The sequence below is a fragment of the Primulina tabacum genome, chromosome 14 (assembly GCF_025594145.1).
Source record: "Primulina tabacum isolate GXHZ01 chromosome 14, ASM2559414v2, whole genome shotgun sequence".
Taxonomy (NCBI): Eukaryota; Viridiplantae; Streptophyta; class Magnoliopsida; order Lamiales; family Gesneriaceae; genus Primulina; species Primulina tabacum.
The window spans coordinates 35,567,229-35,592,594 of NC_134563.1; the positions used below are offsets into that span (position 1 = coordinate 35,567,229).

Sequence of the window (25,366 nt, forward strand, 5' to 3'; positions counted from 1 at the left end):
ACCAATATTATTAGTCTAAACGCATATAGTATTTTCGTAAAAATATATTCACTTAAGGTTTCAACCTTTATAGATATATATATCCAATTTTATCTTAAAATAAAAGAAATTAATAATCTAAAACATTTCATAAAATATTTGGTGACATAGTTATTAATTAAATGTAAGTTTTTTTAAAAAAAAAAAATAGAGAGAAATTAGTTGAGACCGGCTTGATATCACTTTATTTGAAGTTCTTTGATGGGCCCACTGAAACTCTTCGTGGGCCCAAATCAAACGTTTGGACAATGATTTCTTTAGAAATTTCAAATATATAAAATAATTTTTCGAATTTTTTTAATATTATAGAGTTAATTGGACTCCTTAAAACATGTGTTATATTTGCATAGAAGTGATTTATATTTGTAAAAGCATTTAAGTGACGTTATATTTTGGTTGTTGAATTTTCGTTGTCTTTGCATCAAAGTAGGCAATCAAAGATTTTCCAATCGCTGTCCAATTCTAACACAAGAATTTGATGGTTAACCTAATCTTAACTCAAGGGAACTTTCAAAATCAAGAAAAAAACAAACATTTGTGTGCAACACATCTATCTACCATATCAAATAATATTAATGAGACTATAATTTTAATTATTTGCTTTCATAACTATGTATTATAAAAAAAAAGAAAAAAGTCGCCCTCGATCACTCCAAATCTTCATTTATTTGTCAAGAACATAAAATATTAAGATAAATAGAGTTTTTATGTGAGATGAGTTGATCTTTTTCATACATGTATTTAAAAATAATATTATTTTTTTAAAATAATATTTTTTTATAGTTTGGGTCGAGTCGGAGATCTGTTTCACAAAATTTACATATGAGAGCCAGGTACATAGCCAGAAAAATATTCGAGCCTGGTTTAATTGCGATAATATGGGCGTGCAAAATTTTTATATTTTTTATTAAGAAAACTATTTGTTTTATTCTTTTGCTAAAATACCAAAAAATATTATAACACAATTTTGTAATAATTTTAATGTTCGAAAAGTGGTTTGAGTGAACAAAGTTAAGAAAATAAAAATTAAAAAACTAAAATTCACGAACCATTTTTTTAGAAATAAACTAATAAAATCTTTAACAAAATCTACATTATAAGTTGAAAATCGATATTCTATAAATACTTAATATTATATTTTTCAAAAAATCGACAAAAAAGATCTGATTGTAAAACTAGTCAGAATAATTATTCAACAAAAATAATAAACAAAATAATAAAAGCTAATTGCAGTGACAGAGACATTGAATGCACCTTCTCATTTTCTTGTGCTTGAACAAATATAAGCATGAATCGGAACATATTCATAGGTAAAGTTTGATCTTTTACGCACAAGACAATAATTTAATTTAATTTGAAAAAAGGTTAGTGAGTTGAATTATTTTTAATAATTATTTTGTGGATGAAGAAAAATTTTGAACTGATCTAAAAATACATATATACTAATAAAGTTTTGGGTGGCTTTGTCCTATGTGAGGTCTCATATGAATTTTTCCCTAAGAAAAAATATAAGAGATTTCATACGATATTTTAAAAAAAAAATCGGTCTCCCATTTTATTTTATAAGATCTGTTTTTTTAAAAAAAAAATTAAAAGAACATAACTATTATATTAACAACTTATTATTTTTACTACATAAAATATTATAATTTATGAGTTCCTATAATAATGTACAACATATCGAGAAACTAATAGATCCATATTGAGAAATTTATAAAGATTTTCCGGTTGAAGTGTATTTGGTTACCTTGAACGAAAGCACCTTGATCTGCACCATAAAACATCTTCTTTCTGAATGCCTCAGTATATCATCCATTGTTGCGCAAGCCCCGACCTGCGCAGAAACAGTACGTAAAAATCAAATTTTAGCCACTGTGTCGGCCATGAATGTCCTCCTCCGTCTTCCCGTCGCGCAAAAGATACCGACCTAGCATATATACTAGGTGCTATATACTGGCACTATAAAAATTCCCTATGAAGGAATTTAAAGCTAAGACAGCAGGCTACTGCAGAAAGAACCAGAGTTCCACATTTGAATTTCATCTGAAGCAGCATTTGATACCGAGCTCTGCAGTGCTTAAGTAGCTCTTGATAAACGATTTATCCCTCGAGGGCTCGAACAAGAGACTGGATTTCGAGTTGGAGTCTAGCGAGTGAACAGATATGGATGGAATCAGGACTTTGCTGATTTGAATTGATTCCAAATTATTCTCAGTTAATGCGGCTCCAGAAATCAAAGACGAAGACAAAAAATAAAGGGAAAAAAACGTAACATGGACTAAAATAATTTGCCAACTAAAAGTTGAAAATCTTTTATTCCAAATTACTGCATCCAAATATCTAGCCAGGTTTCAGCAGTCAGATCTCTTTTTTCCTTTCCATTTTTTTTTGCCAAGCGGACTTCGTGATTAGTCTAATGAATGTCTCATAGTAAAAAATTAGTGCAAATGATCAAACAAATTCAATGAATGAAGACGAGAATCGTGACACAAACTAATAAAATTGCATTGCAAAACTGCCACCATATTAACAGAGCATGTTCCCCCGCTGCAAACATGAAGACAATACACAGTTCAAAAAAGCCAGTTAAGACTAATGTTTCCAAGCCAAATGAGTAGTGGAAATTGTGCCAAGGCAATGAAGAGCAGAAGATAATGATGCCTGCTTGAATCGTAAGTCCTCACTTCAGCAAAAAGAACCCTCTTCATAGTTTTCACCAAGAAAATTCCCATGCACAAACACGTCCATGGCAACATGAAGTAGTATGCGTATGTCCAAAAGATTTTTCCCAAGACAGCTAGAGACAGTCCAGTAAAAGTATATCCGGCATACGCCACAATATCGAGTAATGGCGCCTCACCGCTACCCAGTGAGAACAGTGTCATTTTCAGAAGGGCTACTTGAAAAGTCCAGCCTACAACTCCCTTTGCGAAAAGCCAGTTTACAGCTTCGGGGCTAAACCTGGCAAGGGATGTACAGTTATTAGGAAGAGGAGATAAGTTCTAATGACGAGTGATGCGCTAAAACAGATACAAAGTGGAATTCAAAGTACACTCGTTCACTTCAACTTATAGAAGAAAAATAAAATATTGAACAAATCACTAGTGAAGAGATGGTATACAGGGGGAGGACCACAGGGTATTTATTATACTCTAAAAAATACAATTCAAAGATTGTAAATGGTTCATAAAAACTCATCTGCATAATCATTTGATAATTATGATGAACCATGGAAAAGAAAAGAAAATTAAATCGACACGACATATATAGAAAGAAATGATGAACTTACTTTCCATGAAGACCTAATGATAAACCAGCAAGAACAACATAGGTTCCAAATGCCAACAAAGGAATATACAAGTCAGGGGCATTGATATCATAGATTGGAGGCTTATACGAGAGCCTGCCACCAACAGGCTCTGTAATTCTTGTCCAGTGGCCCTAAAGAACACCACCAAAACATAAGTGAAAACTACTTTCCAAGGAAAAAAATTCCAACAAGAAAACAGAAGTAATAAAATGCAAGTGCATTTACAAGTATCAAGAGGATAATAATATCTCACCCTGTGTAGGAATGGGAAAAGAACAACCTTCAGTTTGTTCTTCACATAATGATCATTGACTTGGAAATAGTATTGAGGGTCGGAAAAATACCTGCTAATCTGTTTGCAATAATAATTGAAAGCCAATGAAGGAAAAAAATTATATCATGAGGAATTGTACACAGTGACATCCAATATTCTTTTCAGCACAATAAGCAACCAGCATATCCAATCATGGAAGCTTAAACAAATAAATGGTCATGATCCGATATGCTACTTACATTGCTTTGCACATATTCGGAGCTAGATCCTAAAATTTTTTCTCCATAAGCACCCAATCCACCTCTAATGAATCCCGAACTTGCACCATAAAACGTATTCCCAAAAAGATTTGGCTGCGTGTTAGGTGGTCTAGGAACCCCAGGCTGTGGTCCAAGATTATCATACATCTCCGTAAATCAGGCAAACTCTGCAATTTAATACATCAGGCCATAAGGGAATCCCTAAAATGAAAAATAACTAAACAGCGTTTCCAGAAATGTTAAAAAGTATTTTTTTTCCCGAGATGGATCAAGAACACACATAAATGAACACTTACATTGGAGAAATTTTAGAACTCAATCCTTTCAATTCAGAAACTAACACTGCTACCGACACTTTCCAGGAAAATAAATCCGATCTCCTAGATCAAGAACTCAAAATATCAAACAAGATTCAAACTACCCATCCTTTTTTTGTATTGAAGTAACTTTAATAATAAATATTTTTAAAAAATAAATCACTGCATGTTATCTGCAACAAAAACTTCTGATCACAAGGCTCATATGCATAAACTTTAAATAACCCACCCACGTTTCGAAATAATAAACTCAAATCAAGGAAAAAAACCACAGCTACTCAATCTGTTTAATAAAAACAGTCTTGCATCAGCATTACGAACGCAAAACAACATCAACGGATCTTACTGCCAACAGTAACTACTACAGATCGAATCCTTGAATAATCGATACGAAGCGGAGAACCCGTGCAAAATCGGATCCGGCGGGCACGAGCAGCACAACGCTGGGATTCCAAGAACACGATTTACCAGGATATATCTAACGGAGAAACACAAGAAGCGTATCAATCGACATATGGAAGTGAATTCCCCGAATATATCTTCTCCTCGAAGGCGACTATGAAAATTGGAATTCGCAGTTCTGTTGATGGGTTCTCAATTCTCAGACGTGGTAATGGGTTGGGCTATTTATTGTTCGAATATGGGCTGGACGTAAATGGGCCAACCTCTTTTTTGAACCGTAACAACTGTAATTGGACAGACTACTCTCTATCAGAACTCTTTGAAATACTAATTCATGTTAATTATTTTTTGGAAAAATTAAAGATCCGTAAAATGTAAATTTTGGAGCAAGAAGTTCACGATAGAAATGATTGACAAAAACTTGTCTGAGACAGTCTTGAAAGTTCAGTTTCCACAAGGTGAACGTGATGAGGGTGAGTGTTGTGTGTATCAGAATGTAGGTGTTGTGCGTAGGTGTTGTAACACCCACGACAACATGCAGCGAAAATTATAGTTTAACACATTAACACACAACCGGAATGACAAACGATACGAGAGACGAGATATAAATTATGCACAAGTATAAAATACTTGCGCGGTGCCTCATGGCAAAATAATTCACTAGAAAAACTTGTAAGTTTACAACAAAAACCAATACTAGTGAAAGAATAAAACAACTCCCCAAATAAGGCGAGTAGAAACCAATTGCATCCTAAGCCTCTAACAAACCGTATAGCCAATATACAGAGGATGCAACAACTGAGAAATGAAAAGTCTTCAAAAATTAACACAGTATTAGGTGTTGTCTTCAGATGTTGTCAGTACTTCACAGCAACACTTTACCAATGGGCACGAGCTTGCTGCGATATCAAAATGATTCTCAGTAAAAATTCGTCTCTCCGGAATTGTTATACTCTATATCGTCACACCTTTTTCTTCTCCTTTGAGTCCTATTTAACATCGAGAAAAAAAAACAATTTCATTAGGAAACAAACTCTTTTTAAAACAAGGATAATATCTTAAAGATATTGTGATATCATATCTTAAAGATATTATGAGTCATATCAAATATAGTCTTATATCACATATTGAATTTATACGAGATCATATCTACAATTTCGAGATTATTCTCATGTCTAGAAAGATAAAATATTAAAGATAAAAAGGAAAATATATCAAGGAATAAAATTCCTTTCTAAGTCTCACGGGTCGTATTTTGTGTGACAAATCTCTTATTTGAGTCATCCATGAAAAAAATATTACTTTTATGCTAAGAGTATTACTTTTATTGTGAATATCGGTAGGGTTGACTCAACTCACATATAAGATTCGTGATACCGTCTCACAAGAGATCTACTCGGAATGATTTATGAGTACTTGATAAAAAAAAATTTAATCTGCGGTTTCCATGTCAAAAAAATGTAAAAATAAATTAATTTAGGCATCCTAGGAAAATTGGCAAGTGAAAAACTTCACTTCTGGCAGTATTTTATGTTTTAAACAGATTCGATTTACACTTTAATTTCGGTTTTATATAAAAAAATTTAGTAGCTTGTAAATAAAAAATACTACGTAAACAAACAATTAATTTTACATCAATTTTAAGTTCAATTTCAGTCAATATACAACCAAAATTTTAGTCTAATTAATGTATAACTGTATTTTAATACTATTTAAAGTCGAAAACAATATTTAACCAACTATTTGAGATATGACAAGGACTGTTTAATCATACACAAAAAACTCTTATGATATCACCTCGCAGTTCAATTTTGTTATACATTTCTCCAACCGACCAGATTCATAAAAAATATTATTTTTTATGTCAAATATATTACTTTCATGCTAGATACGATTTAGATTGATCTGTATCATAGATATATAAACAGTGATATAACCTCCATCATGTTGAGTTATGTGTTAGATTAATCAACGAAAAATAAATTAGATAAATTATTTGCTTATCGCATGAATGAGTTATCTATTATCGACCTATTTATATGATCCATGTAAATCTATTTATATATAGATTTTATTATAAAATGTCAATATTTATCGAAAATAAAAATGCACACACAACACAATTAGTGGGATGATTCACAACCATGCACGACATATCGTTATTGTTTTCGGCATGAAAATCGATAGGTCTCTTGTGGTTGTTCATGCAAAATTAATTGCGATACGAGAGGGCCTCATATTGGTGCAAAAACGATGATCAACGATTCAACATATACTTATATCTCCACCAATAACACAAAACATTAAAATTATATCAAGATTTTAATTTAGAGTAGGCCTTTTGTGAGACGGTCTCACGAATCTTTATCTGTGAAACGGGTAAACCCTACCGATATTCACAATAAAAAGTAATAATCTTAGCATAAAAAATAATACTTTTTCATGGATGACCAAAATAAGAGATCTGTCTCACAAAATACAATCTATGAGACCGTCTAAAACAAGTTTTTGTTTTTTAAATTAATAGATTTGGTTTTTTTTTTCAAATTGGTATTGACTAATAGTATAAATAAAATTAAAATTTAATATTTGAAAATATTAATTTTTTAGCTCAATTTTGTGAACTTATATATATATGTATATGTACAGTGCGTGTGTGTGTGAAACAATATATGTCGTAACGCGTTCGTTTAGTGTTGGAACCGCGTCTGAATATATATATATATGTGTGTGTGTGTGTGTGTGTATTCATCATAGTACACGTTAAACTTTTCCACGAAGCCATTTATTTAATCATCGTTCAGCTCAAAATCAGACTACCCAAACACTTCGTTGTTGTTCTTCGAAATTCAGACTGCCCCAAAATTGTCATTTATCAGCTGGTCAGTTTGTAAGGTCGAGCTCCTTAGCTATCGATGAATATGTGTGGAAGGGTGTACGCCAAAGCATTGGGGTTGTACCTTTTGGCTTGGACAGCTGCAGCTGTTGATCATCCTCAGACGGTTGGCAAGAGTCAACCAAAATCAGGCAAAGGCTTTGGGTCTTCTGTGATTTTCCCCGTCACCGGAAATGTTTACCCTTTAGGGTGTGACACTGATTTTTAATATGCTTTTCTTGTTGTATGTGTGATGTGTGTGCTTTTGGGCATCGAGAATGCTTAGAGTCAGTGATTGGCAATTGGTCGATACATTTTTGGTATGGGATTTTGTTTTATTTGTGTTCATGAAACTATTGCAAATGACACATTGGGACCATCTGTTTGTGATTTCTTGGAAACTGTTATCTTGGTAGTTATCTGATATAGATCGAGTGGGTTTTTTATATGTTTGTTCGATATGCTGTTTGACGGATTAAGGCTCGCAGCATGAAAGAAAATAGCTATTGTTTTTATCTCTGTCTTAATAGAACTTTTAAGGGAAGGTTGGTCTATGTATTTGAGTTGTGTTTGTTGACAATAATTATCTTCGGGTTTCTTGACCCGAGTGAGTGTTTTCTTGGAAGACCAGAACTTAATGTATTCCTGAACTGTATTGCAGAGTGGTTGGCTGTGTGTCAAAAGATTGGTATGATCTTTTATGAATTTATGGCCAATTCTCAACTGATTTTACTTTATCAACCTCATCCTTCCAATGAGTATACCGGAGAATATAGAATTCTCTGAGGCGAAATTTAGTTGTTTAAATGATATTTCTCTCATGGTTTCGTGTATATTATTGTCAATTTGAGTCGATTTGGCCGGACCATTACCAGCTATGCTGTATTTCTCCTTGCTCAGCTATTAACTTCAATGCCAGAGGGGCATTGGCTAAAGACTTGTTTTTTCTCCTTAAGTTGAATCTGTTAGACTGATTTTCTCCAGTGCGTGAACCAATTTTTAGTTTTGTACAACGTGTGATCATGTTTCATTTTTTGTGTAGGTACTATCATGTAACAATCAACATAGGCCAACCGCCGAAAACCTTACTTTCTGGATATAGATACTGGCAGTGACCTCACATGGCTCCAATGCGACGCACCTTGCACTAAATGCACACCGGTAAACCTTTTGTTTTGGATTTTTGAACGGGTTTTGTGGGTCGTATGTTGAACAATTGCCGTACTAAAATAATGGTCAGAACTATGCAGTGATTTTTTCATGATGTGTTTCTCCAGGCCCCTCACGCTCTTTACAAACCCAACCGAAACCTTATAACATGTCTGGATCCTATGTGTGTTTCCCTTCATGGGCCTGGAAACCATGATTGTCCATCACCACAGGAGCAATGTGATTATGAGATTGATTATGCTGACCATGGTTCGTCTTTAGGTGTGCTGATCAAGGACTCATTTCCTCTTAAATTTACCAACAGTAGCACAATAACACCCCATCTAGCATTTGGGTAAGCCACTAAAACGTGCCTTAAATTTGAGTTCCTTTGTTTTTCTGGTACACCTGAAGTAAAATGTAGGTCTCTGGTGTTTCCTCCTACTAATAATTTAGTTTGATGTAAAAGAATACATTATTTAAGTTGTTCTTTTCAAAAGCATGCATCATTTTTTCGGCCGATCAGTTGTAATTTATTCCTTGCAATTTATAATATCTAGCTGTGGGTACAATCAAGAGGTTCCAGATTCAAGCCATCTACCATATACCGATGGAGTCCTTGGCCTTGGCATCGGGAAATCAAGCATTCTTTCCCAGCTGCATAACATGGGTCTGATAAAAAACGTCATAGGTCACTGTTTAAGTGCACAAGGGGGAGGATTTCTTTTCTTTGGAGATGGCTTTCTTCCTGCTTCAGGCATTGTCTGGGCGCCAATATTAAGCCAATCGTGAGTTTCACTTTGTCATTTTCGGAACAAGTTAAAAGCAAAATCAGAAATTGAACATGTTCTACTTGTTATTCAGAAAATACTACTCATTGGGACTGGCAGACCTCCAATTTGGCGGCCAAGCTTCCACTATCAAAGGCCTCCAAATAGTTTTTGACAGTGGAAGTACCTATACGTACTTTAGTTCTCAATCTTACAATGCTCTAGTTTCACAGGTGGGTTCTATATTTTCATGAAATAACTGTATTTGCATTTTCCATATAATTATTATTCTTTTCTATCTCCAGATAAAGGGCGACTTAAAAGGAAAGCAACTACAGGATGCAGTTGAGGATAAAAGCCTTCCCATCTGCTGGAAAGGCACAAAACCTTTCAAATCTGTTCGAGACGCTGCTAGTTACTTCAAGCCTATAACATTGACCTTTACAAAGGCGAAAAATGTTCAGTTTCATTTGCAGCCTGAATCTTATCTCATTGTCACTGTAAGCAAAGAATTGTTCTTCCTAAGTTAAGTTACAACAAATAGAAAACCAAAAACCTTGAACTGTTAATTCGTTTGATTCAGACACATGGCAACGTGTGCTTAGGCATCTTGAACGGAGGCGAGGTTGGATTAGGAAGTCTAAATGTCATTGGAGGTTTGTATTGAAAACTGAAAATATCATACACCATTAGTGTGTATCCGTCAGCACGTGCATTTCTTTTTTGCAGTCTGACTACGGAAAACTTAATTTTTGCAGATAATTTTCTTCAAGATAAGCTTGTGATATATGATAACGAGAGACATCTAATCGGATGGACATCAGCGAACTGTAACAGGCTACCAAAGTTCTGACCAATTTAAATTGTCTTTGTTTGCTTTCGACTAGGCTCGGTTCGGGGGACTCTCACCAGAATATTTTGTTTATTATTAACAGCATGGAGCGTCATTCTGGTGAAGGTTTGTATCTGCCTTGTGCTGCCAGTTATGGTGCCTTCAAAGATACTTGTGCTGCAACTTTTGGTTCTCGGAAGAAAGGCAGAAAATAAACGATGAGATGATTTATTGTATACATAACTTTGTGTTGTGGATGTATATGTGCGGAAATGTGAACATATTCTGGATTGGATAGCAGTATGCAAATATGAACGGTTAAACGTGTCGCATGTTACCAGACTGAATCGGACTTGAGTAAACCGACGTGTAAGATAATGGAATTGGACCAATGTGATAGTATGTAGGATAAAACTGGTTTTGGATCTCCTAGATTCTGTGTATAACCCAATCATATACCCAATCTAAAGTCGGATGAGAAATGAACACGTTTGGCCGGATTAGTGACTCAGAAGTAGGACTGAATTGAGACTGGATTGAAATTAATTTTTTTTATTTTAATGAATTCTTATCTAAATGTGTTATTCACCTAACATGTTCAGGAATCAAAGTGAAAATTATCAAACCACAAACTTCTTTAAAATTTAGCAACTATCATTTATCATATTGATATGGATTAACCTAGCAGAATCTTCTTCTCTGGAATTATGTTCTTGACTTTACTGATTTTTAAGTCGTTAAATATTGGTTTATTCATAAATGTGGTGCAATAATAAATTAATACTATAAATCGATCAAGCTTATATAGTTTTTTCTCCTAAAAATGACCAAATCAAGACACGCCAGGTTCCTGGGGACGCCATCTAAGGCCACCTCTTCTGCTCGTCTCCTATTGGCCCGCCATCCACTTGGCTAGGTTGCGCGAAGACGCTATATTCCCGATAAAATCAAGCAATTCTGTGTGGTTATTTGCTCATAATAGCTATCTTGGTCTGTTTCGGAACAGAGCATGCTACAAGTAGCTACTTCTATACAGGACGTAGCAAGAGTTACAAATTAATACAGTTCAACTGCCAAAGTTAGCGGCACTTACGTAGCTTATAGTTCAAACAATTTACATAATCAACTACAAAAAGTTGTCAAAGTGATCATATGGGAGCTTCATCCTGATGTTAAATGTTGAACGCCTACACAAACATTAGCCTCGAGCCTCTCTGCAAGTGCAAAACTGGTTCGCTACTAGTACATAAATAGAAGGAATACGTCATTCGTATGGTGAATTCTTGAGTTTAGATGTAGTCAGATAATTCAAGCTGATAGGACTGCAAATCATTCCAAAGCCTTGGAAGTCAAATCAATCTGAATGTCGATATTGGCTTAAAACTTTATTTGGGACCTGCAAATTATATGCCATAGAGTATATTATTCAAACTAATTAGGACGAAAGATTGTTAAAAATTGCATTAATACAACTACAAGAACATACCTTGGACCTAAATCTTAAACTCGACCAGTTTTTTACACCTTTTTTCAGCTAATGGCGTACTTGCAGGTCATCGACCGATCTTATTTCTTCAACACTTTCCTCATTCTGGTAAAACTTGGTTAAAGGATGGCCCTCCAATGATGGGAATCCATTCATAACTTTTATCTCCGAGAAACATGATGTGACATGCCCTATGGTCGAATTATCCTTACAACTAGCAGGAGATTTGCGCATCTTTGCAACCATAACCCACATATTTGCAAGCTCGTTTTCCAACTTCTCTTCATGCTTCTTTGCATCATCAAGTGTTTTACGTAAATCAGCTTCTATTTTATCTCTCTCGGATAATGCAGCGACCAAAAAAGCTTCTCGTTGGTATCTTGCATTCAACTCCAGCTCAAACTCCTCCATAGACAATCTATCCTCAGGTTTTCTCATGCAAGCATCAGATCGACCACAAATTATTCTATTTTGCCTCGTATCAATTAGAGCGGACTTTTGACAGCATGCTTTACAACGAACCTCTTTTACCGCTGAAAGATCTGCAGCAAGTTTTGCATTTTGATAGGAAAGATGTGTCACCTCTTCCGCTAAGTTCCGGAGTTCAACTGCTGCAGCTGCAGCAAGTTCCTTAGCATAAGAAGCTTCCTCAGCTTGCTTATCGCATTGAATTTCTAGTCCATCCTTCTCTTCAATAAGTTTAATCTTGCCTTGCTTCAATGACTCTATCTCAGCAGCCTAAGCGATAAGGAAGTGACAACAATCTGATTCTAAAGAGAACTCAAAATGCAAACATCCCAGACAACTGGCTGAATATTTAAGTCATTTTGGTTAGTTGGATAAAAGATGGATTAATAACTAATGAATCATCATCATGTGTTTGGTTGGAATATTGTATGTTCTGAGTTATCCTATTGGCCCTCATTTGGGATCGCACTGTACTGACAATGTGTGTGATGATGCTTTCTCACATTCTCAAGGTGTGATTCTTTGTGCATTTTTATAATTAGGAATTAGGATAGTTTGTTATCATTATCCCTTGTGTGATTCTTTTAGTTTTTCAATTCGTTACTTTTTGAGATAAAATGTGAAATTAAAGTTGAAAAGAAGAGATGATAAATTAATTACAACAGAAAATGGGTTTTTAAAACACTAAAAATAGAGATTTTTTAAGCTTAGAAAAATAAATATTTTACTTGACAATATATAACAAAATGTACACATTTTAAAAACTATTTAACAGATTCTAATTCGTCAATGCCATTGACAAATTTACCATTCACTATTATATTTGTTAAAGTTTATTTTTTCAAATAATAATAGTGTTATTAATATGAATAATAATTAATATTAAAAGCATTAATAATAATTAGTAACAAAATAATAACAACTAAGAATTAAATTAATACGAAATAATTTAATAATATTTATGATAAGAATTTAAACTTTCTAATAAAAAAAATCATTGGAAGTAATAACAAATAAATTTATAATAAATAATAACGAGAAAAAAAAAGAATAATAATTAATAATATGAAAAGGTTTAAAATCAAATAGTAAGAAAAAATAATAACAAAATATTAAGAATTAAAATAATACTAATAAAAATAATATATACATGATAAGAATAGTAATAAATAATAATAATTTAATAACTAATAATTATAATACAAATATAAATAATGATAATAATTGTATAAAAATAAAAAATTACAATAATAATAATAAGGAATGTATTGATAATATTAATATAATTAGTCTTACTGCTTTTTTTTCATAGTATTGCTTTGTCAAAATTGTTATTTTCTTATTTAAAATTAATTTTTTTATTACTTAGCATTAATAAATTAATTATAATACATTTATCATTTTTATTGCTATTAACTTAACTATCATTATTCTCATTCATATTTTTTTGTTGTTAATTTATTTCTTATTATTTAGTATTAATATATATTATTATTTTACAAAAATTAATTTATTTCTTATTATTTAATATTTCTATTATTATGCTTATTTTACACTGTTATATATTTCATATGAACTTATTGGTATTATTTTAAAATATTTTATTTCATATCAATAAACAATTATTTGTTTCAGATCATTCTATTTCTATTTCTAATAATATTTTGAATTTATCGATTTAATTTATCTAAATTATATTACTTTATTAAGTATGTTTGTAAATATTTAATTATTATCCAATTAACGTAAAAATGTGATTAATTTGGTCTTTATAAGGCTTTAGTGATTGTTATACATTGTGGGGTTATTTTGGTAATGGTAATATAATGCATAAAATTAATTTATTATTTTAAAATCATACTAAACGCCGTATATTTTATCATCCTGCATCATTTACCATCGACTTTCTTTTTCTCATCAATATGATTGTACATCTTCACTTATCCTATCACATATTCACATGAACCAAGCGGTGGCAAAAAGTGTTGATACCAGAGGATAAGTACCTGCTCAAGAAGCTGAGTCTTTGAAATGGTGCTACCATTGCACTCATTAGCATCATCGTGGCCAAAAGTTCTACTTACGCTGACAACACTAGTTGGAGTATTTTCACCAAGTGAAATTTCGCTGCAAGAATTAATCTCAGTTCTTCCATTTATCATCTCCAAATATTCATCGGAGCAGTTCATCCAAGTTGTACAATCTGCACTTCTAGTAGCTTTATTTGATTGCAATGAATCAAGCTGCTGCCTTAGCAGAGTGATGGTTTCTTGCATCTCAGCGTTCTCTGATATCTATTAACAAAATAAATACTTTAGCACAACATACATAAGTAATATATGAACGAAAATGTTTTAACATTTACCTTCCCCTGTAGTTGCTCTTGGAGGACTCTGTTGTCTGCTGATTTAATCTTTTATCAATAGCAAAATGAAAATTGAGTCCCGATTCAGTTCATATTTTTCCACTTGTACAGATAAAAATATATTGAAAGGGCAGCACACCTCAAGTTCAAAGGTTTTTTCATTTAGTTGAGTAGCAAGTCTAGACAATGCCTGAGACATGTGAACACTGCTCAAACTATATGGAGATATCTCCCCTGATCCAATCATGCGTTGATCTAAAACACGCATCTGAAGCTTCTTCTCTCTTATCTCATTTTTCAGCTTTTGCACTTTTTCCTAAAGTAAATTAGAATAAGAACAAACGTGATTAAGGGTTTAAATAATCTATTCAATCCAGGCTTAACTTCGAACAGTTTTTAAATAAACAAATCTGTACTAATCATAAAACAATACACACTGAATCAAGGTGAATCGCCTTAAGGATGGCACATATTAAAGGCTCATGTTCACAAACATATCAAAGCCTTTGAAATGTTATTTTTTTTCCTGAGATAGATCGTGAGGAAACAAGTATTCATGAGGATATATGATTATGAAATGCCTTCTCTAAGACAATTATTTGTCGAGATATAATAACTTCAAAATCCGATCACTAACCTTAAGTAGCAAGTCTTCAGGATTCTTTGACGCTTGCTCTGATAATCTTTTCAGAGAACTCATAGACAAAGCCACGTCTCCAGATAGCATCTTTATTTGCTCGCGGAATAGATCCATTTGATCTGTGATAGTGCTTCCTGTCTAGAAAACATAAAACAGCCAAGTTCTAGAAAAACCAATCAAGACAACGTGGAAAACACTATTATAAGCTAGGAAAATGGTTCCCAACATACATTCGCAATTTTACAGATATAGATGACAGGCTTTAGGGTGTGAAACATGGATTTGGATGTTTGGGATGCTGCCTACAGATAGACAAGGAAAATCCAGATTGTGTAGCAGTATAGTGATTCAAGAACATAGTTACGTCTCTCAGGACTTCAACTAAAGGCGTTGCTTGATTTGTTCGAGTTCTTCACCCAAGAGAAATTCCAAGAAGTTATAAAAGATACCAATAATAAAGAAGATAAACTTTTGAGACTACGTAACTAATGCAATTGATATAAAAAAATTAAAAAAATAAACAAATATACTGTTTTACTCTTCTCAGAGTTCAGACACGGATAAAAATGGCACTAATACTGACAAACAAGGCTAGAAGGCCAAAATGAAAATATGCAATAAGTAACCCAAACTCCTTCTCACCGGTGGGAGACGTCGTTCACCAACATCTGCACTGAATAATTCACCGGCTTGAGTTCTTCCAGGAAAATGAATAGCTGGAGAAGCATCTTCTGTTTTTCTACTGATTGATTTCCTTTGTAAATCTTTCATATCACTAAACCTTACTCTATTGTGTGATGTTTTTGACGAGGAAGCAGGAGAATCGGAAACAGAGCTCTCATGTTCCGCACTAGATGACGACACATGCTCTGGCTTCTGTATTGAAGCGGTTAAAAAATGATTTCATTGAAAACGAAAGGAAATAAGGATCATGTTCCGACCAAGTTATATGACATATATCTCAACAGAAATTTTAAGGATCGCAAAAACAATTAACGAAGTGCAATTGATGATTTCACATAATGTGTCCATATAAAAGTTACAAGAATTGGTAAATATCTAAATTTCCGCATCTGCAACATAAGAGAAGAGAGCGCCAAACTAATTCATATCAAATTACAATGAAGAAGCAAATCAATAGTTAATAAATGCAGAAAAGACAGTAGAAGAAAGTAACATACACACTGGACCTGATGATTTTTTGCAGCTTTAACTATGTAAGCAAATGCATGTCAAATGAACTTTCTCACATGATTAGTAGCTATTAACAAGAATGATTAAACACAAATATGAGACTCAAAATCTCCGCACCATATGAATGGCAGCTAACTGTCCGCAGAAAGTTCAGATGCAAAAAAAAAGACGGATTCAACAAGGCTGATTTTAACAAATTGCTTTATTCTAGTTACAACAATCTGATTCCCTATGTAGTGGCTCTTATAAATTACTCTGTGCTCCCATTCCCAACGACAATGCTTATTCTTCAACTACCATGCTAAAGATATAGAATGCAAATCAATTCCAAGTTCGAAAGAAGCAACTTGAAAAATACTTTTAATTTAAACCAGCTAAGCATTCCTCTCCTTCGGTTGCTTCTGTAATCTCTTACTAACTCATCGAGATTTGTGACATCAGTCCTTCCATCTGAATAAAATTCAGATCCAATACTTCCAGCATCATCATCAATCATGTAATCTCGTTTCCTATCTGGCAAGTAGGCCAACTACACATTAAAAACAAAAGTAATCAGTAAGCGTACACCTTCTAATCATAAGATTTGATCTCTAAAACAATACTAAACAAGTCATCCATCCAGATAAACCTGTTATCTCATGGATACCTAAAAAGATATTATGTCAATACCTCATCTTCCCCAAATGAGTGCCTCCGCCTGTGGCTGGGATTTTCATGGATATTAGGTTGGACCGTGTTTTTTGTAGAAACCAAAATCAGCTTGGTTAATCTCTGAATTCTTCCCATTAAAGCTGCTTTTGCTTGCTCTTCCTCCTCCAATCTTGATTGCAACTTCACCTGCCCTGCCTCCAACTGTAAAATATATAGGTATATCAGAATAGAACACTATGTTATTTACTCTAGTAGCCAAGTTTTTGTCAGATATATTTTTAATATTATAGATTTTCAATGTGTTATACCGTGTTAGAATATATTTAGTAATATTATTCTTATTTTGAAAAATGAGCAAACATTTTTTTTAAAATGAAACAAACAAGGCCTCATCATTTTACTGATGAAGTACACATAATGTGTCATTTGACAGACATAATTTTTCAAGCCAATCCAAAATTACCGATGCTTTCAAATCCCAACCCCACCAAGCACAATCCGAGGAAGGATAAGGGAGTAACACATTCAAATTATATTGCAGCATGACACTTAAGTATACACAGCCAAAATACATGCCAATGATATCAATAACAAAGGAATGTTACTTTCATAATCACGATTAGATGAGAAAACAAGCGAACCTACACACTGATGCTTTGGTTACTTATACATGGACTGAATATTATATTAAGGATCTCTTCTTTTGTCTTAGTTGTATTTAAATCCTACTTTGTGATTCAACAAGACAAGTGAATTTAGGATAACATCACATCCCCACTCAAGTAAATTTGAATTATTGGACCAACAAAAAGCAGTTAACTAAATGAGCAAGTATCTGAGATGCTATCTGAGGATCAAACCTGAAGTTTCAAATTGACTAGATCTTCTTGGCTTGGTACCATCAAATTTTGTTTCTCCATCATGCCACTCTTTAAATTCTGAAGCTCTTGTTTTAAACTGGAAATTTCTCGCTGATATTTTTTAATGAGAGACTTCTCGTCCAAAATCTAAACAGAAAAAATAAAATAAAGATTGATGAGAGCTCAGACAAGTTTCAAAATTCATCTTTTATACATGAATGGTGAAGAATTACATAGATCTGACCTTATTTTGAGAGGCTTTGATTTCCACATGCTTACTACGTTGAGCAAACTTAAGAGTGTTGTAAGTTTCTTCTGAATTGCTAGAGGCTGGTGTCACTGTGCAGATGAGCTACAAAAAACTCAAAGAGTAATCATATTCTCTGGAAGCAGCACAAAAAAATAAAGTTACGCAGATAAAGTGTCGAATAGCAAGTCCATAAAGATATATTTGCACGTGTGACTAAAACTTACAGAGACTCGACCATGTCCACTAAGAGAAGACTGCAACAGTCGTGTCAGCTTTGAATCTCGATATGGTATATGAGTGGACTTACCATCTGTTAGCTTAGATATCACCTGAATCAAATGAGAAAATATTAGAAAAACATATAAAATTGCATTCACCATGGGGTGTGGTGAGAGGGCAACAACCGATTTATTACCCAACTTTATAGACAAACTCCAGAAAGAATTAGCAAACTAACTTCCTCAATCCCAAACTAAATTCTCCGACTTCCTTGTATGGTGGCCATATGTAATGTTTCATTTCTTGAAAAGAATGTTTTCTCCCTAAGAATAACTTACCTGAAACTACTAAACTGTAACAATGTGACATTTTAATGACTTTCAACTACTTTGTAGTGCATGCGGCATGCCAAAGCAAATTACTCCCAAAATTGATTGTCCGAACAAGGGAAAGAAAATGGACATCATAGAAAGCAAAGGCTTGATAGTTTTATCTCAGAGGATATGGTCATATTATAATGAGTCTTAAAACATACACTAGGAAATTTACCATCCAGAATCCCAGATGAAAGATAGGAACGAAAGACATGAACATGTATCTTACAGTGCCAAGTGTCAGCAAGCTTTTATTTATATATGAACCCTCTTTTCTCCTCAGTCCCGTGGTCTCTGTTTTGGAACTTTCAGACCCTGCCAAGTCAATTAAATGCTATAAAAGAGTTTAGTTTGATCAATACCCAAACATCAGGTCATTAAATAGTTCGGTCAGACCACTAAAAATTACAGTTGAACGTAATGAAGCTAGGAACTTGGAAGCATACATATACTGACGCAAAATTCATTTTTAATATATTGATGATGTTAGAGAGAATTAGAGCTAATAATAACGATGAAATCAGAACCACCCAGAATAACAATGGAATAACTTCTTATGCAAAACATACCAGCTGTGACAATGCCACTTCTCCTTGATTTTCCCCGTGTAAACTGCTTTCTATAGTCTGTGACCATTACAGCAAGGCGTAAAAGTTTCAATAAGTACTCAACACATTCATCGTTATGAAAGAAATGAAAAAAGTTAACATTTTATCTGGCAATAAACCTTTCAAGACAAGCAATTTTGGATCCGCTATTTAGTTTCAATTTACATAGCACGAGATAATCGTGACAGTGGAGAATAAAAAAATCAGACAGTGTTTCTAGGATTATTACGTAAGGAGAAGGAGAACCCAAAGTAGTATGAACAAACATATCTGATTGTAATATTCAAGAGTATGATTCAATCATGATGGAAGAAGGCCAAGCGGCTATATTTGTGCAGTAACAAAACTTTAAGCAAATCATTGGACAAGATTCTAAACATAACATGTAATTGAATTGATCATATCATGCTTCCCTGAACCATTATGTCAATATGACATCTGATTTGTCATAGATTTAAAAGAGTATTTAATTAAGACACATCAATTTTGTCTGTTTTAGGTATTAGAAAAATTTCAGTTCGTCATAGATTTAAAAGACAGTATTTAATTAAGACACGTCAATTTTGTCTGTTTTAGGTATTAGAAAAAATTCAGTTCATGATACGAGCTTCTTAAATGTTCAATATAAATATATGGCCAAGTCTTTTTTCTATCCAACTTGTAAGCATGGATCTGCACATTGACTTATATTGTTCTTCATGATTTACCAAGATTTGCGACAAGATAAGGAACTGATACAGAAGGTCTAGCTGTGAAGTCTTCTTTTAAATGGAACAAATTAGAGGGAAATCTCAGTGGCAAATTTTGGGGAGCAGTTCAGACATGTGTTAGCCCAAGAGTCTTATCAATGCAAATGGTACCTATAAAAAATAACAAGATAATAGAATTAAAGCCACCACGACATACGGCAGCAACTGGTTAAAATCCAGACTTCATATTAGAAGCTTGGGTCAATGATTTCAAACGTTTCAGTCTGTCTCTCAAAGAGAATGTTGAGACTGTTAAAAAACGATCGTTGGGTTTAATCCACTTAATTATCAAGGAATATACTCCTCGTACTTTGATACTAAAGAATGATATTTCACACTTGTTACTGAGAAAGGAACAGTTAGTAAACATAGATCCAGCCAAAATTTCAAATGTTTCAAACCTACACCCGACAACCTTATGCTGACACCCACCCTCCCTGTCAGCAACTAATTCCTGTACTTCTACAGCTCATTGACACTTGACAAGAAATTTAGATACATCCATCGAAATGAGATTCTTTTAAACATTAAAACAAGAACTGTAGCATGAATATCACAACCATAGATGTAAAATGCAGAATTTAAGAATAAGAACGAGAGGTGTAATACCAAAGTGAATATCGTGTGGCTTCGACTGCTGAGTAAATTGAAGTTATTAGAACCCACGTGTCTATGCTCTACATACACAATAAATTACAAGTTAAAGATTGTCCTTAATCATACATAAAAACATCACAAGAAAAATGTCCAAGTTAAAGATCAGTAAAAGTTTATATCAGCAGCATTGCATTGCTATCAAAGGATAAAATATATACGAGACAGGGTCTCATATTTATGCCTGGGGAAAGAGCAGGAACAATATACCAAATGCCATCGTTAAAAGTAATAAGCGACCTATTCAAAAAAGATAATTAAAATAAGGGACATACAACAGTGCAAGCATGCGTACCTTCGCCGGATGCTATGAGTGAAAGGGCATGGGCAGGTGACAGAACAACTTCTTCTTTTATTCCCTCAACATATGTACCCTGTCAAGTTGCAATTTCTTTTTTAATTAACATACAAATTGAATTATAGGCAACGATGGTCTAATTAAACACACCTTTGCATGTGAGAGGAACATACTGGAGTTATGACTATATAGGCAAAAATAGTCATTTGTATAAGAAATCTCTACATCTTTCCAATGTCATATGTCCAAATATTCAAATAAAAAAGGTAAAAAGGAACAAGTGCAATCCACCAGTTTTGAATTCAGTGGAATAAATAACCACACTTTCTATAATCTTTTAATATGGAGGTGTAAAGTAGAGATCTTCACTATAAAGAGGAATAGAAGAGTCCAAATCCAGGATATCAATTAAATTTAAAACAAGAACAATGCTCAATGATTCTTCCTCGGTAAAGAGAGGAGCTAAATGCAACACCATTGCCATATAAAACAACAACTTCTTTGATTTAAAATATAAAAGTACAGAACTGGCAACTTTTGTACAATACTTGGTCTAAAAACTTTTAAAATCGAATTATACATGATACTCTGCAATATCACGTCAAGGTCATAGCTCATCTGTTATGTTGCTAATGAATAGTCACTAAAAGCTTTAAAGGTATCAAATAAATCTTGGAAATAAATATCACAGGGAAACCTAAAAAGCATAGGTAATTGTATATGTTTTTTCATTTTCCATAAACTCAAACCAAACTGTTTTATGCAGTAAATGTTTTATATTTGACTTTTCATAACTCCCAAAAATAATGCTATTTTAGTACATTATATTCTAACACAATATATTATATTTCAAAGTTTTAAATAATCGCATAATCGGATATATTCTAACATGACAAATCATCTACTGCAGAAAATATCTCCTTAGAAAAACACAATATATATATTACTTTCCACAGTTCATTTCCTGAAAATATATTTGAAGGAGATACCTTTTCGGGAAATATCGAAAACAAATACCTTTAGAAATATCTTAAGTTTATTGGGCATTGATCCTCTAATATATTTTTTGGAGAATAATCTTCATGTAAACAACATAACAAAAAATACATAGAAACTATTACATTTGATTAAGATGCATCGATAATCCGAAGAAATCAAATGCTATAAGATTAAAAACATGACACATAAACCATTTTCTACATGAAACATCTATACCTGAGAATCTTCTCGTATTCTAAGATTTTGCCCTGTAGGATCCAGCAAGTCATTGATGACCTAAACATTCCACCCATAAACTCTTACTTGAGATTCAGAAAATATATTTTGACAAAGGGGACTAGAAAGCTCAATAGAAAAATAGTATCGGGAGCACATAATTTTATCACAAGTCACTAAAGCAACTACGTGAAGAGAAGCAAACAACTTCATGCAAATTACACAATACAACAACAATTAAGAGGATGCACATTGTTCTATCTTATTACAGTGAGTTCATCATTATGCTCCAAGTCCTTCACACTAACATGCAAAATATAAATGTTAACAAGCTTCAGATAAGTCTATCAAACTCCTGTCAACAAAATCATGAAGGTCAAATCTAAAATAAAAACTTAAGTCATGACTCATTCCAGCAAATTCCTAGTGACAAATAACAAACCAACAAATGGCCCCACTACTTTTATTATTCCTTTTTTACCTAAATCAAATAATAATGTGATTTCCATCAGACAAAGGCGAAAAAATGGTGAACATCAAGCAATTTTCATGTCATGTTATCCGCTTATCAGCCTATACATATCATTTTAGAATCAGTGGTTTGTAATATGTTTATACATTTTATCAAACAAAAAGCCAAAGATGACTAAAGCATGCTAAACAATGAAACTTACCTCGTTATAGATTTCTAAATATGAAACTCGAAGGAGAAACTCCCGTCCAGGTGTCTGAAAAAGCACACTTACAATTACTCAAAATTCACTGGAGAAAATAAATATTCTCTATTATTGAACTTAAGGCATCCACAGTTCTTGCTCTGTCATGCATAGAAACGACCATAATTACCTCTTGTATAATTCCAAAGACATCCTTAACAGCCAGTGGAATGACTCCCGGTGATTTCTGCTCCCCCTGGAATAAAAGAGAGAAAAAATCATGCATCGGTATATTAACATTTGGGAATAAAAATAAGAAAAAGTGCAAGACTACCTATCTACGAGGCCAAGTAATTCCAAGAGTATCGCAATATTTTCAGAATTGTAAAATAATTGCCTGTGTTTGAATACTTTGTAAAACCAGATTATTCATAGGACGGTATCCTGGGTGAATCCAATTTCTCAAAACAGATCCCGATAATCACCAGTAATCATAGGTGAAAAAGAAAATCAGAGAGCTTATAATAGCTATGCTTCACGCATCTATATTTGATATAAAATTCCATGGCGGGAGGAGGATAAATACTACATAGAGTGAGTGAAAATAACTATTACATGCATCGTATGCGTCTTCCCACTGCTGGTCACACCGTACGCAAACACTGTGCCTACAAAGAGATAAAACGCAGTCAGAAACCATGACAAACTTAGATATATGTTTGTAGGGCCAAGAAAACAATATGTAACTAAATATCAGCACAGATCAGGTCTATTAGCTTTGAGACATCCATCCATTAAATAAAATATCAAGAAAATATTACACTCAATATCGACCATAGATTGAGAAACAGCAAGGATGGCTTGAGGTTATAGCTCTTCCTTCAGGAGATAAGAAACATATTGTAATCTAAGTTGAACAGTTCTAAAAAGATCAAGTCAACCTAGAGTAAGAGAATGCAGCATATGTGATATATACGGTAATTACCATTTACTCCAGTCATAGCACCATTTACAACGTGCTGAGCTGCAACATCATAGACATGGAGAGTTGTTGTTGCAGGACCAAATACTCTGTCTGATAACAAAAGTGATGTTAATTATTCAGTGTCAAGAAAGAAAAAAGAAAAAAAATAACAATCAAAACAGAGGCATAAGGAAATGAGTCGCGTACACAACAATTTCTACAAGTAAAAATTCAGACCTTCCTCTTCTCAATCAACACCAACATCCTTTATATATAAATCTTTTCCAATATCTCTTCAAATTAAAAAAGATAATTTCGACAAACGGTGATGACTCACTAATTACTTGCACATTTACCGTTAAACATATATGAACAGTATATTCATAATACATGAACTGCGAATAGGCGTTTGATGCTAACCGAAGCCAAGGGCGATATCAGAATTGAACTCGTTGGATACAGTATAGTCTCCATCAGCAAACCAAGCTACTTCATCGCCTTTACTAATCTCTCGAACACTTCAACCAGCACAAAAACATGAAATAAAACGAATCCAAATGTAGGAATCCTCAAACTTCACCAGCTATATATAAAATAAACACTCAGGGATTTCGGTGGGCCCTGACCGTTAACCAAAGTGAAATCCAGAGATTTAATCAACAAAATACGAGGTATCAATTTTACCTGAGGGGACGAAATCGCACGGTTACTGTAACGTTTTCTTTAGTTTTGGTCGGGGGCGCTTGAGCTGGTGGCTTCGAGAAAGGGTTGGTTGAGGAGGATGAGGTGGTGGGACGGGGGGCGTGCTTGGAGGAGGCGATCGGTGGAGGATGTGTTTTCCGAGAGCGAAAGGGGGAGATGGAGGAGCGGCCGGTGGCGGAGGAAGACATGCCGGCTGAGTTAGCAGCTCTTGGGCTTTCTTCTGCCTTTTCAAGTCCCTCCAAATGTGAAATGTCCTTCGTGTTTTTGAAATTGTAGCCCGTCTTTTTCCTTGCTTTTTCCCTTTTTATCAAATTTTAATTTGTATCCTTCCCACCAAATCAGGTAATTGATTTTTTTAATTAAGTTAATTTAAATTAAATTATATCCATATTGTTAAAAATAAATTATAAATCAGATTACACATATTTAAAATAAAATAAATACTTTATTTTATATCTCATCGTATATATTTTGTATCCCCATGTTATATAAAACTGGGGGTTGACCTTTTTTCCACTTTTTCGTGCTTGAAGATTGAATTTTTAGGACCACGATAATAGAGACAAATTCAATTTATTGCAAATTCTTGTCATTCTTTGTATTTTCATGAGATAATATAATTTTGTTGTTGTTTGTCCATGAAGTGTGATGGAATGGCTTGGTTATATTTAAATAAAGCTTTCACATGTTATTTCTATTTTATATGGTGAGATTCTAACTCATTTTTTTAAAAATTCAAACAATTTAATTGAATGTCGAATAAATCTAGCATTCTTATCATTTAA

The 25,366-nt window shown here is 33.5% G+C and overlaps 3 protein-coding genes across 5 annotated transcripts; 1 reads left to right on the top strand and 2 right to left on the bottom strand.

Annotated features, from left to right (window-relative positions):
- Positions 1–2,523: 2,523 nt before the first annotated feature.
- LOC142524062 (uncharacterized) lies at positions 2,524–4,790 on the bottom strand. Of its 3 annotated transcripts, none has more exons than XM_075627796.1 (6): positions 4,547–4,790; positions 4,180–4,263; positions 3,863–4,050; positions 3,603–3,701; positions 3,329–3,480; positions 2,524–3,000 (listed from the first exon to the last, which is right to left on the bottom strand). In XM_075627796.1, exons 3-6 carry the CDS (start codon positions 4,028–4,030, stop codon positions 2,613–2,615), a joined length of 807 nt encoding a protein of 268 aa, XP_075483911.1. In that variant the 5' UTR covers positions 4,031–4,050; positions 4,180–4,263; positions 4,547–4,790; the 3' UTR covers positions 2,524–2,612. The 3 variants fall into 3 exon arrangements, with proteins under 3 accessions (XP_075483911.1, XP_075483912.1, XP_075483913.1); XM_075627797.1 differs by having other exon boundaries at positions 4,180–4,243; positions 4,523–4,790; XM_075627798.1 differs by lacking the exon at positions 4,180–4,263.
- A 2,554-nt stretch (positions 4,791–7,344) lies between these two features.
- On the top strand, positions 7,345–10,565 carry LOC142524060 (aspartic proteinase Asp1-like). The gene is given in 10 exon segments (XM_075627794.1): positions 7,345–7,687; positions 8,520–8,556; positions 8,558–8,638; positions 8,755–8,981; positions 9,187–9,414; positions 9,491–9,629; positions 9,702–9,896; positions 9,980–10,052; positions 10,155–10,242; positions 10,332–10,565. Coding segments are annotated over 10 exon segments (1,350 nt in total). The 5' UTR covers positions 7,345–7,517; the 3' UTR covers positions 10,444–10,565.
- Positions 10,566–10,714: 149 nt separating this feature from the next.
- Positions 10,715–24,847, bottom strand: LOC142524057 (kinesin-like protein KIN-7C, mitochondrial). The gene is made up of 23 exons (XM_075627790.1): positions 24,564–24,847; positions 24,300–24,397; positions 23,901–23,990; positions 23,531–23,583; positions 23,106–23,171; positions 22,934–22,987; positions 22,260–22,319; positions 21,042–21,120; positions 20,702–20,769; positions 19,305–19,361; positions 18,965–19,069; positions 18,367–18,471; positions 18,137–18,244; positions 17,893–18,039; positions 17,051–17,233; positions 16,740–16,910; positions 15,830–16,063; positions 15,185–15,325; positions 14,687–14,863; positions 14,548–14,595; positions 14,189–14,476; positions 11,715–12,452; positions 10,715–11,624 (listed from the first exon to the last, which is right to left on the bottom strand). The coding sequence occupies exons 1-22, from the start codon at positions 24,767–24,769 to the stop codon at positions 11,763–11,765; spliced, it is 3,228 nt and encodes a 1,075-aa protein (XP_075483905.1). The 5' UTR covers positions 24,770–24,847; the 3' UTR covers positions 10,715–11,624; positions 11,715–11,762.
- Positions 24,848–25,366: the final 519 nt, after the last annotated feature.